The 17852-nt window shown below is 44.1% G+C and overlaps 2 protein-coding genes across 3 annotated transcripts in view; one reads left to right on the plus strand and one right to left on the minus strand.

The window, feature by feature from the left end:
- The window catches only part of LOC119405653 (rho GTPase-activating protein 39), a 50024-nt gene extending 42752 nt beyond the window's left edge, over positions 1–7272 (minus strand). For both annotated transcript variants that reach the window (XM_049419265.1, XM_037672490.2), the window contains exon 1: positions 7135–7272. In XM_049419265.1, the coding sequence (XP_049275222.1) occupies positions 7135–7148 (14 nt within the window). In that variant the 5' untranslated portion in view covers positions 7149–7272. The remainder of the gene's footprint in view (positions 1–7134) is intronic.
- Positions 7273–7287: 15 nt separating this feature from the next.
- Positions 7288–17491, plus strand: LOC119405658 (glucose-induced degradation protein 8 homolog). The gene is made up of 4 exons (XM_037672498.2): positions 7288–7615; positions 11896–12131; positions 14685–14870; positions 16881–17491. Exons 1-4 carry the CDS (start codon positions 7582–7584, stop codon positions 17157–17159), a joined length of 735 nt encoding a protein of 244 aa, XP_037528426.1. The 5' UTR covers positions 7288–7581; the 3' UTR covers positions 17160–17491.
- Positions 17492–17852: the final 361 nt, after the last annotated feature.

Below are 17852 nucleotides of genomic sequence, written 5' to 3' on the forward strand. Positions count from 1 at the left end.
CAGTGCCCGGTCACTACTGCGCACATGTTCAACTACCCCAATGTAAAAGCCCTAGTCAAGAAGCCCGTGCTGTGAATATCGAGTAGACAAGGTGAAAAAGGCCTAATGTTTAGTTTGAAGCACAAGGTAAACAATATATTCATTTGTTCATTCACTATACAATACAAGTAATACAAGTGAACAAAAACTGTCATCAAGTACAAGGTGCAGCTAAATTAAAACAGCTGTATGAGTTACGCCAACCTGAGAGCTGCAATGCTATTGTAAGGCACATGAAAAAGTGCATGTTAGACTTGAAAAGCGTACTGGTTGTTTCACATAAGGCACAGTAATGTCACATTACTGTGATGTCATGTGACGGTGAAGAATACAGTAGCCAAAGTAGGAGTTAAAGATTTGAACTATATATCAGGTGACCCCAGAAAAATAAAGAACCCTCATAGCACAAAGATAGCAGTAACAGAAGTCACCATTCATTGAAACCTGTTCTATGCACTCTGCACCAGAAGACCTGGCTGTTTATAATACATAAGTAATTGTGCGTTCCAGCATTGTCGCTGGTAGAATGTTCAACGCTATTTCTGTTGCATGTGCAACCAGATTACAGACAACATTATTTTGTTACAGAATCAATAACTTTCGAGAAGTTTTCCATGTATAAAGACGCTTCTTGAATTGAGCAATGACTTAGTAGCATTTGTTAGTCGGTGACAAACAGTAATTTGAAAAGCATTAACAACATACAGTGTTCACAGAATGCGCCAGTAGGATAATTTTTGCGTACATTTAGCTTCTCTGCTTGGCTATCACAAGACTGCTGGTTGTTTGTTGTCACGGCAACAATAGCTAGAGGGCGCTGGCACTCTTGTGTCACCATGTAACGCGACGGCATAAAATCTGAATTCACAAAACCGTAAAAGTCGAGAAAGCTAAGGTATGAACATGGTCATTCTTTCTTAAAGATAAATAGTTCACATAGGTTGGCATTAGGTTTGAATGGGAAATCTAGCTTGGTGGCTCGCAGGACGTTGCCACTTTAAAAGGGGGGAATTTATAGCATCTATATGGTGCCACATGCGAGTGATAGTTTCTGGCTGTATTGCTAGATGCAACCCACTTCACTTGAATTGTTTCGAATCATTTGAATCATTTCGATACTCATTATACTTGCAACAGCCCACTGCTAGCTAGAGTCGCCCTTCAGCTGCTATTATCTCTTTGCAGAAAGGCACTCATTTTTTGTTTGTTCACTGAAAGTCGGTTTTTGATTTTTCTGTGCCTGTAAGTCGATTTTCGAAAGTAGATTTGCCAAGAGCTAATACTGAAAGCTTGGGCGCTTAAAGTTCCCCGATGCTGACCGTCTATTCACAATACGCAAGCCTGGACCGCTAAATAGCAAAATGTCGCTTCCAGATAAAGCTCCCTTCGTAAGCTTTTGGAATTACATGCCGCCGGGAGAAAGAACATGGTGCCTTGATTCTTTCAGAGCTTAAAGATACGAAAAACAAACAAAATAGTTCATGTCGCGCGCTTCCTGCAACGCTGGCCGAGGTGAACCAACGCTGTCCGTTCAAGTATAAAGTCGGTAGTGCCGACTCTCAACTTGAGCCAATGTGAAGGCGTGCAAAATGGTGCGGCCTGTTGTCAGTTGCTTGAGCTCGTCTTTGTATTTGTCGACGGGTTGCTGTAGCCTCAGTATCTGGCTCCTCAGGTATCTTTCTTTTCTCTTCCATTTGCCCTTTTTGGAAGTGAGGAAAGTATAGAGGCCGAATTAATGGCTGTCGACCTGGACGTTTTTGTCGCATCGGAGCAGCCTGCATCAAGCCTTTGCCACTCATTTATTGTGACCACGGTAATATTATTGTCGGTTGTTTCGCCGGTAGTGAATGTGGTGTCCATGGGCTCCGATTCTTCAACTTTGGGACCTAATGTTAGCGCTGCATGCACAAGGCGGCGATCGCGAGGACGCGTTGCTACTGGTACTACATGCATTCGTTGACTGCACGGCCGCAACACGGTCCGTTTAGGGACACTGCCATGCTAGGTTCAGTATGTTACCATTGGGACTGCAAACGTGAAGGGCTCCTCAGTATCTTCTTTTCTCTTCCATTTCCTTTTTGGAGTGAGGAAAGCTATGCATCCCGAATTAATGGCTGTCGACATTATATTTTACTGGATCTTCGGTTCGTAAAATATTCGCATGGAGCACTTAGAGACCAGCCTTGTGCACTCATCCCGCCTATTGCTGCTGTAAATAAATTGTCGGTTGTTTCGCCGGTAGTGAATGTGGTGTACTAAACACCAGCGGCAGCTGGAATTTCATGGAACGACAGCCGAACAGTGTATTAAGGCGAAGCCGATTCTTCAACTTTCAAAAATTGACCGTCGGCGGCGTCAGCACACGTGATGAGGATGCTACCACATGACATTTCGTCACATCACTTGCCACTCATATGCAACTTGGCAGTTTCATTTCTTAGCCATCGTTCATTATATTACATATTCGCACTGCTGAAATAGTAAAACGGGAATACTATTAGTGCAAGTATTGACAATGAAGAGATGCCCTCCATCAGATAAGTTTGTTACCACAACACACCTCTTCACTTGCTTTGGATCCACTATGGCCCTTACTATTCAGCTTGTCATGATCATGTACGCAAAGTTAACTTACCTCGTCATAACACCACAGCATGTTCACAATCATTCCTTCCTAGGACCTCAATCGATTAAATAGTCTACCTGCATCATTAGTGACCATCACCGACCCCTCTCATAAGAATGCACTAATCAACATGAAATAATGAATGGTAACAACTGGTATAATTACATGCTTATTGGTTGACATCGCCCTTTCAGTGTACTCTTTATGCTCATTTACTATTATGTAGTGTTTTCATTGTCTCTTTAATAAAGTGTGTATTAATTAACTATCACATAATGTTGTTCCCTGCACTGTAATTTGCTACAAATCATTTTGCCCTTACCTTCTACAATGTACAAACTGTACCCTGAGTGTCTCACAAATAAATAAGTAAATATGTGACACCTTGCATGTCTTTGATCCTCAAGATGACTCCACATAAAAATACTGTCACACACTAGCATTCCATGTAGTACATGCATAATTTCATTGTTGGCCATTTCACTTGCATCTCTTCCCTTTTTTTTTCCAAGGAGTATAACACTGAGTTACTGTGCCACTAAAGAGCCAAAACATCAAAGCCTCTCATACAATCCCAGCACTTCGTACTTGTGGCAACACACACACACAAGATAAGCAACCGAATTGCAATGATATCAGCTGTAGTCCAGTTGAATGATACCTTCTCACGAGTGGTCTCTATTTACACAGCATTCATCGCACACTCCAGATAACATATCAAGCCATTGCGACACTCGCAGAACCTACGGCGGTCAATGTTATGATAGCCTTATGTTATGCCACCAAAGCAGTTCCAGAAGCTGCTGCAGCTGATGCTAGAGCAAATGTGACGCACTTAAAGACAGAACTTAAAGGCAGAACAGAAATGTCAAACCTGAGAAAACAGTAACATATGATGAGTACAATACATCTTGCTTAAACAAGACACACATGCACAGATTGTAGACCTTTCAATTGCATGTAACTACTTGGCACTTATAACATTTTCACACATGCCTTGCAATTGCCAAATGGCTGATTTATGAAGCAGCTCAGCTTAGACACGTAAGAAATATTTTCACGTATTTGCTGCAGTGAGTGAGCAAGATTTGGAAGAGCTTCATAGATCAATGCTGGTCCATACGTGTTGTCTCTGCTCTTTTCTTATGCATTGTTTATTTAGTTGAAGTCAATAGCTTCTGAAACCCTGGCGAAATTACAAACTTAAGAACTGACTTCTTCTGGAGAGATTTCAAAGCGGGTTCACTAAAGCTTAACACGGAAGCAAGTGGTAGATGTTACGGTAGTAGGAAATTTTTATTGAAAGTCTATTCATAGATATTTCAAGAAAAAGCCAGGCCAGTGTTGCCAGTGGTGATATTATCGCCAGTGGCCTAATTTCACGGTGCAGAGTGGGCGTTATGTGCCAAGAGAACAGCTCGTGTTGGCAGAAATCTCACAAAGCAGACGCCTCTTAAAGCATTACGATCACCTCTGTTGTGACCGTCAGGATGCAAACCTCTACGTCAGTTACTGTTACTGATATAGGATAACGTGAGATGCCAGAAGTCATGGTCAGAGACTGCCAAGAGATAAGACTCTAACTGACCAACAGTCATCTGTCCTATGCATTACGTGACCTCCAAGGTCCTACTTTCTTTCTGCTAATGTCAACCAGGATATCAGCCACACATATTTGTTCTCTCATCCATTCTGCCATCTTGTTACCTCTTAATGTCACACTTATAATTTTCTTGTCCGTCGCACACTGCGTAGGCCCCAACTTCTCAAGTTTCTTTGTTATCTTTCAGATTTCTGCCCCATACATTGGTACATTACTCTCCAGTCGGTTACAAGGATAAATATAAGCTCCGCCCCCGGAACTGCCGCAGGCCTGTCATTCATCTGTGAATCTGTGCTGTGGGTGGTTTCTATTCTAATCGTAAGTACTTTATCGCTGCTAATGTGAACACTATGCATATTATGAATTAAAAGTTTGTCGTCCATTGTTAAAACGTTACGTTTGGCAGGGCAGTGAAGCCGGAAACTTTGCTGAAATTCGCCAAGAAGTTCAAGTTCTCGACCGAATACTAGCAACACGAAGATGTGCCTGTATGGGAAAGTGACCGTCGCCAAATACACGGCAGGTGCTTCAGGTCACATAAATAGTCAATTGCCAATGGATGGGGCATTTATGCAAGTTCTCTCTGGGCGGTACCATAACAGTTGTGGGCGGAGTTTACATTTATTAAGTTGTAACCGACTACAGCGTTATGGCAAATAATTGCAGCAATTTAGTTTCGAAACACAACATTTCACTTCCCGCACAAGCTCAAAAGAGAGAAGAACAAATGTTAAATGCCATGATGCTAATTTAAGCTTTACTCATTTAAGCTTTACTAGGAGTGCGAACAAGGGGGGAGTATTCTGCTAGATGCAACTGGTGAGCCAAAAACCAATCGTCATCATCACACGCAATCCGATTTGCACGTGCTGAAACACAAATAGTCTACTCAGTTGACTTGTACAGAATACCCCCCCCCCTTCCCTTTCCATTTATACAAAGGCAGCTTCCTGAAGCAACCTGTAGCGACGACGTTGGAAATTTTGCTTTGGTTCTTAACCTCAGTGGTTGAAAATTGTACAATTTGTCCAATTTCAACATCACTGACACTTTAGTCAATATTTGACACCTGTGTCAATGTGCTGAAACACTGTGGCTACATATACCGCTTGTGTGTTCCATGTGTTACGCTGTTCTTATGGTGTAGTTGGCACGAAAAATTCTAGGCGATTCATTAAGGGTTCATATGGGGTGGTTCTTTTGCTTAGCCTAATTTTTGTTTATCCTTGCATTTCTGACGTTGTTATGGCATATGGTAGCCTCAAATCAATAACCGTCTCTTGGTAAAGCCAGCTTTGAAGTAGCCCGTGTTCCCACTCACTTAAGTGTTATTAAAGTATTAAGACAGTATTACATTAAAGCAACAACCCCAACAACAATCGAAACCCTATTCCGTAAATGTAGCTACATATATTAGTTGGCTATGTGTTAGACCTTCCTCCTTGCGATACTGCTTGGCACAGCTGTGAGGTCATACTAACTAGTCTTGTTCCTTAATCTATGAAGTGTTACGGCAATAAAATTTTCAGGTGCAATCTCAGCCTCCTACACTAAAATAAATCAGCCGTATCCTGCAATATGTTATCTTGGAATAAAAACCGTAGATAGATGTCACTCAATGTAAAGCACAACTTTAGTCTTTTCATGAGAAACATTAATCTGAAATGAAGATTAATGCACTGACAGCTTTAACCTCCCAATAACAATTAAGCTCACATTCGAGGAAGCATATGCAGGCGTATTAATCATTGCAAGTTCAACACACACACAGCAGCTTGATGGATTCGCAAGTAGACACATTTTTCTTCTTTCAAAGCCATATAACAAACGGCATCGGCCTATGGGCACGTCGACTGCACAGTTTGTTCGTGAACTGCAGTACAGTCATGTTTAAGGAATTGCCGAAGTCTCATAATCCTTGAGCACTGATCTGCACAACTATTACAAGCATGTGGAACGCCTACGCAACACCGACAAAAACGCAAAGTTACGTGCTAAAACGCCAAGCTTTCACGTGAATCGTCGTACCAATTTTTCGACTACAAGCGATGCCGACGTTAAAAGCGAAACAATTGTTCACTGCATTGAGAAACTTCCTCGTCAGGTGAATGAAACGTTTCGTTTTTCTTACAGAAACGAAACTGAAATAGCAATGCAACGTAATTCACCCGCGCAGGCATACAACCGGAGTTCTCGAAGGTTTCATGCATAGAACGGCGCCGCTCTATGAGAGTTGATCGTTTCCGCATCGCTAAAGTAAAAGAACGCGAAACAATCGAGGCACTTGATGGTGACAAGACGCCGTTTCATATCCGTGTGGCGACAGCTTGAACGACAGGCACTCAACTCCTTACAAGTGCAATGAGTGAGGAACGTCTTCAAACATAAAGTAAAACAACAAATGCAAAAGTATAGGTTGCAAGCGGGCGAATCTGCCGCTGCGGGCCACGCAGTGCTAAAGATGGGGGTTTCGTTCGGTACTGCGATCGGGGTTCTTAGTATGCACGGGCCGTTTCTCTCGTAAGGACGGTGTTCACGCGTTTTCACCGGCTGCTTTCGGCAGCACCGCGCCCAGCTGCTCACAGCTAGGAGTCGGGGTGCTTCGAAAACGGGACCACGCCACCGCCCAAGGCCAACGAGGCGTCTTGTAGAGCGGCGTGTCAAGTTTCGCTTCGCGTTATCGTGTCGCCAGTCTTTCTCATTCCTTTCCTCTTTCGATCGAGATCGAAAGGATGATCGGGGGATCTGCATCTCTCTTTTTTCCGCTCTCCTCCGTGAAGCGTACACGATCGAATCGCCGCGGAAAAACCGTAAAGCGAAGCGTGGAGGGATGCAAAGCAAACGGAAAACGAAAGCACGGGCTTACTTTTCGTTGGCCATGGTCGAACCCAAGACCACGGGAGCGAGACGAGCATTAAACTTTGGCAAAATAGTCCCCAGCCATGTCGAAACACCGCACCGTACCCGCCATCTTGCAGTCGCTACGGGAGCGTGGAATCATGGGACAAGTTGCTTGTATGTGTTTGCTTTGGTAGCTTTGCTTGTTGTGTTTGCGTGGTGTGGGCAAGGCAAGGCTGTGTGCTGCTGCTTGTCGCACGAAAGCACCGTTTCTTGTGCGCTCAACTCTAGCCTTTGCGATAGTTCGACGCCTCCTAAACGAATTATGATCCGTGTGCGCGTCGTTGAGAAATGTGAGAGTTGCCGATACCGTCACGACTAAGCTCCAAGCTGACCTCGCAACTTGTCCGCAGTCCGAGCTCACTCGAGTGTTGTGTGGTTTTTACATCGCAGCTGGGTCAGCTGAGCCGCAGCCATGAGCCAAAGCTCGACATCTCTCAGCAAATCCAGTAAGTAAGGTATACGAGAATTCGAGAAAGAAAACAGAAACCGTAGTTGGTCACATTTCACAACCACGACATCCGAGTCGTGCGATGAGCAAGCAGTCCTAAGTGTGAAAGTGTAGTACAGCAACATAGCGTAGGTGCCAACGTGCGCCTAGAAAAAAGCTCGCAGGTTTTGTTACGCGTGGTACCTCACTGCGTTTGGGCGCATTGCTGTGAGGCTGGGTTGGCTGGGTTTCCTAATCTACGAGCACATATATCGTTTATTTTTCACGCTGTCGCAGGCGGAGCCCTTTGAGTGTTATCTCTCTGTGAGGCCCTGAGTTATGAGCCTTTGGTAACCAGAGCTGGGAGGGGGGGGATGAGTAGTGAAAAAGCCAACACCTGTGCCTACTGCGTAACTGTAGTGAACGGGTGGCCTTCTCGTTCGATACCTGAATGGTAGTGTGACTCGCTTTGACAGCTGAGTGGTTCTCAGCGCAAACGACGAAACACAGAGAAGAAGGAGGAACACGAACATCAGCGCTGTCTTACAACTAACTTTACTAGCAACGAAATCACACATTTCTAAAGCACAACCTATCCCAGGTGGGCACACGTCGATGACGCCAGACCAAAGATACAGTATGAAATCAAAGGTTAAACTGTACATAATGTATCACGAGGCAAAACTGTTCAAGAAAGCAATCTCTCTGTCATGCAAGGTGATAGACGGCACACTTACACACCTAGGGCCTTTTTTGAAGATATAAAACGCCTCCATTATCTCCCTGGTGGCCTGGTCCACATGCGCGAAGATACATACGGTGTGTTGAAACATCGGTGTGAAACAAGGTGAAACACATCTCCGGTAGTCCCATGCTGTGTAGGCGTTGTTTACCAAATCCCATTCTCATGTGGTCACGTATATATAGGCCAAACGGGCCGTTGCCTGAATATTAGACTAATATTAGACTAATAATAAGCGCTCACTGGTAGGCAATCCGTATTCTCATTTGGCTAAGCATTCCACAGAACATGCATGCACACCGATGTTTCAACACACCGTATGTATCTTCGCGCATGTGGACCAGGCCACCAGGGAGATAATGGAGGCGTTTTATATCTTCAAAAAAGGCCCTAGGTGTGTAAGTGTGCCGTCTATCGCCTTGCATGACAGAGAGATTGCTTTCTTGAACAGTTTTGCCTCGTGATACATTATGTTTACAGTTACACCTTTGATTTCATACTGTATCTTTGGTCTGGCGTCATCGACGTGTGCCCACGTGGGATAGGTTGTGCTTTAAAATGTGTGGTTTCATTGCTAATAAAGTTAGTTGTAAGACAGCACTGGTGTTCGTGTACCTCCTTCTTCTCTGTGTTTCGTCGTTTGCGCTGAGAACCACTCAGCATGTTTATCGCTTTAACTACGCTAAAATGACAATTTCATTGACTGCCATGAAACCATCATGTTCTCTCAAAATTTATTCATCCTTGTATTCATTTAAACTTGAGCTTAAGCAGTACTACCTGCACAAAGAATTATTTATACCTGGTTTAATTTTTATGATGTGAATGCGTTATATTGTTAGCTTCATGTAATATCATTGAGCTGTATTTCACTTTTTGTTACTGCTTTTTACGATCTTTACACATTTTTTCGCATTTACTGCTGCTTGGTTTATGTATGGCGTTTAACGTCCTAAAGCGACTCGGGCTACGAGAGACGCCGTAGTGGCAGGCCCTGGATGATTTCGACCACCTGGGGTTCCTTAACATGCACTGACATTGCACAGTACACGTGTCTGCAGTGTTTTGCCTACATCAAAATGCGACTGCTGCGACTGGGATTGAACCTCTTTCAGGTCTGCTGCTAAGCACTGCAGCCACTATGCCACCACAGCATTCAACCTTACCAAGGGTCTTGTTGCAGTCCATTGATTTGGGACCCTTGCGCATATATATATATATATATATGAATAAAAAGAAGACACACGTCGAAAAACAGAATGGTTTCTTTACGTTTCGGCCGTGGGACCGGCCTTCATCAGAATAACAGAAGTGACAGTGGTGCTACAGCATATAAGCGCATATGTTTCGCTTGCAATGATCACGTGAGCGCAAACATCATAAAAGCAAGTGCAACAATCAGACATGAAATATATATTGGGGCCCCGTATCACATCCGACTTGCAAGCAATCAATTCACTAGTCACGACACGTGCACAAGGATTACAGGTGGTACAAGGAATAACATCTACAGCGGTCACTGATGCAAGACACTAAGTTTCCCCGCACTCTCATTCAAACCGCCTGCGATTGTATTGAACTTAAATATGAAAAATGATTCGCGAACTTCCCTGTCATGATGCGTTCGGAAGCCAGACTCCAGAATCGTGGCTCTAATGTTGTCAAATGAGTGGCTCATTGCGTTAGCATGCTTTGATATTGGAAGGTGAGGAAGTGAAGAGATATGAGCCTTGTGATTGTTAAACCGATATCGGAAGGGTGTTTCGGTTTCGCCTACGTATTGCATTTTGCAGATTGAGCATTTCAGGAGGTAAACTACATTACGCGTGTCGCAGTTGTAGCCACCATTCATTTTCACGCTGAAGTTAGATGCGGTGCTTGTTTGCGATAAGTGAAGTGGTCATATGGTGGCAGACTTTGCAACGAGGTTTGTTGCGAGGACGGCAGCCAGTAGGTTTGTTGCGTGCACTTTTTGACGACGTGAGTAGGTCACGCAGGTTTTGGGCTCTTCTGTACGTCACACGCGGAGGTTCTGGGAAAATTGATTTCAGTCGTTTGCTTTGTAGAAGTATGTTATGGTGCTTTCTTAAAACGGCATTTACGTGCTGCGCAGGCGCGGAAAAAGTTAGAACAAGGTTAGTGTAGGAGAAAGGAGGTGTAGGAGAAAGTCCAGTCGCGGGTCGCTTTTACCTCCTGCCAAAAATACATAAGTGCCGTTTTAAGAAAGCACCATAACATACTTCTACAAAGTGAACGACTGAAATCAATTTTCCCAGAACCTCCGCGTGTGACGTACAGAGGAGCCCAAAACCTGCGTGACCTACTCACGTCGTCAAAAAGTGCACGCAACAAACCTACTGGCTGCCGTCCTCGCAACAAACCTCGTTGCAAAGTCTGCCACCATATGACCACTTCACTTATCGCAAACAACACCGCATCTAACTTCAGCGTGAAAATGCATGGTGGCTACAACTGCGACACGCGTAATGTAGTTTACCTCCTGAAATGCTCAATCTGCAAAATGCAATACGTAGGCGAAACCGAAACACCCGTCCGATATCGGTTTAACAATCACAAGGCTCATATCTCTTCACTTCCTCACCTTCCAATATCAAAGCATGCTAACGCAATGAGCCACTCATTTGACAACATTAGAGCCACGATTCTGGAGTCTGGCTTCCGAACGCATCATGACAGGGAAGTTCGCGAATCATTTTTCATATTTAAGTTCAATACAATCGCAGGCGGTTTGAATGAGAGTGCGGGGAAACTTAGTGTCTTGCATCAGTGACCGCTGTAGATGTTATTCCTTGTACCACCTGTAATCCTTGTGCACGTGTCGTGACTAGTGAATTGATTGCTTGCAAGTCGGATGTGATACGGGGCCCCAATATATATTTCATGTCTGATTGTTGCACTTGCTTTCACGACGTTTGCGGTCACGTGATCATGGCAAGCGAAACGTATGCGCTTATATGCTGTAGCACCACTGTCACTTCTGTTATTCTGACGAAGGCCGGTCCCACGGCCGAAACGTAAAGAAACCATTCTGTTTTTCGACGTGTGTCTTCTTTTTATTCATACTATTTACCGGCGTCCAAGAAGTTATTCCCTGCAATTATATATATATATATATATATATATATATATATATATATATATTGCGATGCACTGACTGGCCAAAATAACCTAGCAGTTGTGGTAGTCTAGTGGTTATGGTGCTTGACATGTGACCTGCAGTTCGTGGGATTGAATCCCGGCTGTGATGGCCACATTTTGATGGAGGTGAAATGCTAGAGGCCCAGGTGCTTAGATTTAGGTGCATGTTAAAGAACTCCAAGGTGGTCAAAATTTCCGGAGCCCTCCACTACAGCGTCCCTCATAATCATATTGTGGTTTTGGGATGTAAAACCCTACAATTATTACTACTGACTGATTGACAAATTAAGAATGAATTAAAACTGAAAAAAAATGTTTAATTTAGCTTCTGATAACACTGTTTCACTCTAGCTGCACTGCGAACTATCTCATCCAATGGTGATGTGATCACTGCGCAGGGTCTAGTGACAAGGCAACGCCCAGCACGGAGGAGCCGAATCGTGCAGAGTGGCTGGAGAGGTTAGATGGCGTACACCTTCACCGCACCGACTTGAACCGGCTAGTCATGGACTACCTGGTCACCGAGGGCTTCAAAGAGGCTGCCGACAAGTTCCGGCTCGAAGCTGGCGTGGTCCCGCCCGTGCCTCTGGACTCTCTGGACGAACGCATCCGGATACGAGACTGCCTCCAGGAGGCAAGAGTCTCGCCTTTGCCCTTCTGTGTCTGTGTCATATTCCGGGGGTTGTGGCCATCTTTTATCCATCTCTCTTTCTTTGCATCGCCATTCACAAATTCTATTCTTTTTGTACACTTCACTGTTGAACACTAGGTAGGTCCACTGAGTGTGGAAGGCTCAGTGAAAGCTTAACATGTAATGCCACATTGCAGAACAGAAGCTCGAACAGAGGATGCGTGCGCTCCTTTTTTTTTTTTGTTCGCTTCTCACCCTTTACAGATCCTCCACTACGCTCCCCTGTGACTTAGTGGCTAAAGTACCGTGGTGAGCCACTAAGTGCGAGGTTGTGAGTTCAACTCATGACTGTGGAACCGTAATGCACCGATGCTTACACAGGCTGTGCTCCAGTTTTGTACAGCATAGTAGATAGTCTATGCTGACAGCTTAGAAGACAGCATCGAGCCTCAGTCGTTCGAGTAACTGAATGTGTTCGGATGACGTATTTCCGTGTCAAATACAACTTCATGGCAGCTAGTATGAACATGCAACGTTAGGAAATCTATGTGGAAAGAGTTCAAAGGCTGTCAGTAACATCATTAATGCTTAACGTTGCTGTTTTCATGTTCCAAATATTTCTTGCCCCCTCTTCAACCACTTTTTGCTGTTGTTTCAAGTTTCAGTTTATTTTCAACGTCAAGTTACAACGTACAGTGATGTTGTGGGCAGTGGACAAAAAGCCTCTAAATTGGGCTTGAAAGCGTCCACTGACACTCTTAGTTTCCTGGTATCTTGAAATGTTCAGGCCTGTTCGTCGAAGGATAAAAGCATGCTATTTGTCATAGAGGCACTGAAAAAGTTATCTCGTTTTATTGTCACTGCTTCTTTATCTGAACCAGTCGCATCGCCTTGAAAAAGCAGCTGTTCTCACTTAGTGCGACATCCAGTAGGCCAGGAAATGATACGCTTATTAAGTTAATTAAGTTATTAAAGAGGCCTACTTTAATTGAAACCAAGGCTCTCTGCGTGGCATTGAAGGTCTTAATGTTGGGGTGTGTCTACTTTGTTCATCAGCTAAGAATGCACTTGAAAATGCAAAGAATACCGTATTTTCTTGCATATAACCTGCCCCTACACAAAACCAGGCCCACCCTCCAACCACGAACTGCAGAAAAATAAAAGGAAAAAAAAATTCACACGTATCACTGTGAAGCTGCCTTCCTTGCATTGTTGTGAAGCAGTGCCGTGAAGCGAATTTACGCACAGACATTCGCATGTAACATGCACCTTGACTTTAGCTCAGAAATTTTCCGTATATCCTGTGTGGGTTATACGCGAAAAAATACAGTAACGTGTGGCCAACAGCAGTCGAGCGCCATAACCACTAGACCACCGTGGCGGGAGTCAATGCTGTATAAATTGCACTGTGGTAGTGGCCGATCTGTGGGTGTGTGCCAATAATCATTGCAGCACTATGTTAAATATTTGTTGGCACACAACCTTCAGCAGTTTCAACTTGAGCTTGTTGGTAAGGTATCGCATCAAAAAATAGCGCAAACACATGGGACACGAAAGACGGACCGGACAGTGCCAGGTCCAGTCAATCTTTCTCGTACCGCATGCTCACGCTGTTTCTTGATGTGACCTTGAAGGTGATGATAGCTAATTTAGCTAATTAACATATTTTGCCAATAGTGATGACAAAGAGGGTACAAGTAGCACTGCTGCCACTTGTCCTCTGAAGTGAGAAAGACGAAGATCAAAGTCTTGGGTGTGGCTGCCTTTTCCAAGCTTGCACTTATACTAGGACTGCTGAACGCTGGTTTTTTTTCGTTTATAGTAATAAACACCATTGCATGTGGTGGAGGTTCCCCCCCCCCCCCCCACCCTCCAACTCCAGAAGTGTACTCTTCCACAGTTAAATTATCCTTCCATGCATTCATTACATATAATGTCCTTGATTTATGAGTTTTGTGTGTTTTGAAATTTGGGGGGTAAAAATATGCCGTTATTTTTGAAGGGTATGTCTGGCAAGAAATCCAGGGCTTTGTTTCTAGCAGACCAAAATTTTCAGGTTTTTGTGAACACATCGCAATACCTTAGCAGGTAAGGTGCTGCACTCCTTGCTCAACTCGAGGATGGGGGTTCGATTCCCAGTCACTGCAGCTGCATTTCGGTGTGGGCGAAATGCAAGAACACCCGTATGCTGAGATTTACAGTAGACTCTCAGTAAGTGGAAATCTCTTTTACGGAACTGCTGCTTAAATGGTACAACTGCCACTAACATGATTGGTTTCGTACTAGAATTCTGCACCCCTGTTCATCTCTTGGTAAATGGAACTCCAGTTAAATGGAACATATTTTCCTGGTCCCCTCAGGTTCCCTTTAACGAGAGTCTACTGTAGGTGCATTTTAAAGAACACCACGTGGTCAAAGTTGACACAGAGGCCTCCACTACAGCATGCCTCTTAATTGTATTGTGGTTTTGGTGCTTAAAACCCCATGATTGCACTACGAGGTTTTTCTGGTGGCTTTTTACAAAGGGGTAACACAGGTTTTTGACTCCCACTTCAGGGTCGAGTGCTGGAGGCAGTGGCCCTGCTCAACGGTCTCCGCCCCGAGCTGCTGGACAATGACCGATGCCTGCTGTTCCACCTTCGACAGCAACACCTCATCGAACTCATCCGCGAGGGGCGCACCGAGGAGGCTCTCGCCTACGCCCAGGACCACCTCAGCGAGTGCGGAGAGGAGAACCCTCAGGTAAAATGACGAGCGCGGTGTCGTCTAATTTTTGTATGTTAGCATATTCAAGCATTTTATCGTAATGAAGGACACTGAAGATAAAGATTTGAGTGCAGCAGTCTTGGGCAACGACATTGTGCAGAACTTGTTGAATACACTCAACCCTCGATATAACGAACTCGGATATAACGAATTATCGGCTATAACGAAGTAAGTGAAGAATAGTCTTGTCATAGATACAGTGCTAAAAATAAACGTTTATAACGAATTTTTGGATACAACAAAGTTATTTTCGCGGCAGATGTGACTTTGTTCTAATGAGGTTTGAGTGTATACACAGTGCCGAGAACAAGTTAAGATATGGAATTTTGCTGCACTGTTCAAACCACTTGTTTCATAGCATACTAGTATATAATGCATAAAGGTCCCTGCTTAGATCCAATCTTGCATCCACTGAAAACCAGGCTAGCAGTTGAGAACGCGATGCACACGGGGCCCGATCACGCTGTCGTGTTCTACTCTTGTAGGCGAAGCTGAAGCGTCCTGCAAGTTTTTTTTTTCATCCATTTGAGATGATGTGTGGTTGGACTTCCACAAGATACTTCAAAAGTGTATTGAAGATAACTTACCGAGTGTGTGCCAAAAAAAGTATTTGAGTACAGTACAGCACACTGCATTCAGAATAGTATCCATGTGTAACACAAAATGAACAGGAAAAGTATTTTGTAGGGATTGGCGAATAGTAAATTTGAGGTTAGAAGCAAATAGTGATCTGGTTGAATAATTTTGCATCAGATAGTTAAAATAGTATATATCACATATTGTAAACAAAATGAGCATTTTTGTCACGACCCAATTAACTTGCAGAATATTTTTAAAAATTAGCACTAGGCATGTGCAAATGTCGCTTTTTCAGTTCGAAGTTAAGTAGAAGTAATTTTTTATAGTAAAAGAATTTGCATAGCAGTAGGTTGAAAGTTATAAACGGTGAAATACGTGATGTTTACTAAACTTAGTGCATATAAGCCCGTATAACAAGCTTTCAAACTCCAATAATTAATCCAGGTGAAGGTTCAATGTACCAGCCGTTTCACACTTAGGGGAAAACTCTGAGCACATTGCAAAGCGCTCAGAGTTTTCCCTTAAGCGTGAAACAGCCTGTACATTGAACCATGAAGTGTGGCTTCACAGCTGTGCATATTTCTCCTGGAGCGGTGGTTTTACGGCATAGCACACCCACGCTGCAGTGAAACCACCTCCTCAAGGGGGGTTACATGTGTTCAAATAAATGTCTATTCATTCGTTTCGAATACTTCTAAATTTCGAAAAATTTTAATTCGTGCCAAAGCAAATACGAATACGGTAATATGCGTTCAAATATTTGTCCATGCCTAGTATTTTTTTGCTTTTATGTTGCTCCCAAGACATGAGCAATGCAAGGCAGTGTGGGCCTTGTCAAGCTTGTGGATGAGTTTCAGTGTGCATAGCATTGCAGTCTGCTTATGTTGGACAATGGAATTGTGCCTGTATTGTCCAGTAGAGTTGCTCTCATGCTTAGGGATTGTACTTTCCTCGCAAGTATCTGAAACACTGAGTACGAGATACTATGAAATGTATTCAAGTCACAACAAAAGTACTCCCTTCTTGGAGTATATCCAGGATACCAAAGCACTCTGAAAAGTATTTAAGATAGAGTAAATTGGAGTAGAATACGTTGGATACATACAAGTCTGGTTGGAAAATTGGCAGGTGCCAAGTGTGCTCTGGTTCCAAAACGAAGCCTGTGTCAATAAATCGCACCAAAGGGGGCAATTCCATCCTCTCGTTCACTTTCTATTGTTTACTTTTCAATCTGGCTTCACTTTGCCTGAATTTGTGGATAAAGTGAAGGATTCCAGCACGTTAGGATGCAAGCACACAAGACGAAGGCCGGTTCTCCTCTCGTGTTCGCATCGTAACATGCTAAATTCATGTACCAACCATCCCGGAAAACCAAATTGCTAAACTGAATTTGCTCCATGTCAACAGGTGCTGTCCGAACTGGAGCGAACGCTAGCACTGCTGGCCTTCGAGGAACCGCAGTCGAGTCCGTTCGGCGACCTGCTTCATCCATCGCAGCGCCAGAAGGTGGCCAGCGAAGTGAACGCTGCCCTGCTGGAGGATCAGAGCACCACACGGCCGCAGCTGTCCGTCATGCTGCGCCTTCTGCTCTGGGCACAGGACCAGCTGGAGCAGCTGCCACCGGGGGCGCCGCGGTTGCGCTACCCGAGAGTCACGCAACTGGCCGACCCGTTCCCCCAACAGTAGTAGTGGCAACAAGATGCACCGTTCGAAGCTCATCGTTTTTTGCCCGTGTGGTGGCATTAACTTCACCGTTCGCCGCGACGAAGGACCCTGCACGCGAGGATATAAAGCTGCACTTCAACCCCCTATCTTCCGCTCCAGCGCAGAAGAAGCACGTGACCTCTGCCGTGCAATGATGACCTACACTCCCGCGGAAAGCACTTCTGCTGCGCAAAGTTCTGGCTATGTCCGAAGAAGTGTTCTTGCTTGAGGGGCGTATCTGCTATTCCCGGTGGATGGGAGGAGTTGGCAGACTTCACTCTTTTTCTTTTGGACATAATAAATGATTTCACACTTGCTGTAGAAGCTTTGCATTAATGTCGTGAAGCACTGACAATGCGTGCTACTGAGACATATTCTCGTTGCATGGCTCGCAGATTCCCACATGTGAATGGAATTAGGAGAGTTGTGGAACTTGACAATGCATTTCTACGTTGTTAAGTTCATTGCACTCTTAAGGATGGGCCAGTGTAGTGAACACTATGACAAATACAGTGGGGCTTCAGTTAAGACAAGGCAAATTCTAAAAAATTGTGAAAATCTCTGATTGGAAAGAAACCCAAGGTTGATACAGATTGCAATAAAAATGCAGAAGTGAAATCCTCTTTTTAAGCAACCACTTAGCTGATGTGAATTTAACTTTTTTTTCTTTGAAGT

This window comes from Rhipicephalus sanguineus, chromosome 9 (assembly GCF_013339695.2).
Source record: "Rhipicephalus sanguineus isolate Rsan-2018 chromosome 9, BIME_Rsan_1.4, whole genome shotgun sequence".
Taxonomy (NCBI): Eukaryota; Metazoa; Arthropoda; class Arachnida; order Ixodida; family Ixodidae; genus Rhipicephalus; species Rhipicephalus sanguineus.

Coding starts and splice junctions, on each gene's coding strand:
- LOC119405658 (XM_037672498.2), top strand. CDS start 7,582: ATGAGCCAAAGCTCGACATCTCTCAGCAAATCCA. Junction 7,616..11,895: donor GACATCTCTCAGCAAATCCA/GTAAGTAAGGTA, acceptor ATCACTGCGCAG/GGTCTAGTGACAAGGCAACG. Junction 14,871..16,880: donor GCGGAGAGGAGAACCCTCAG/GTAAAATGACGA, acceptor CCATGTCAACAG/GTGCTGTCCGAACTGGAGCG.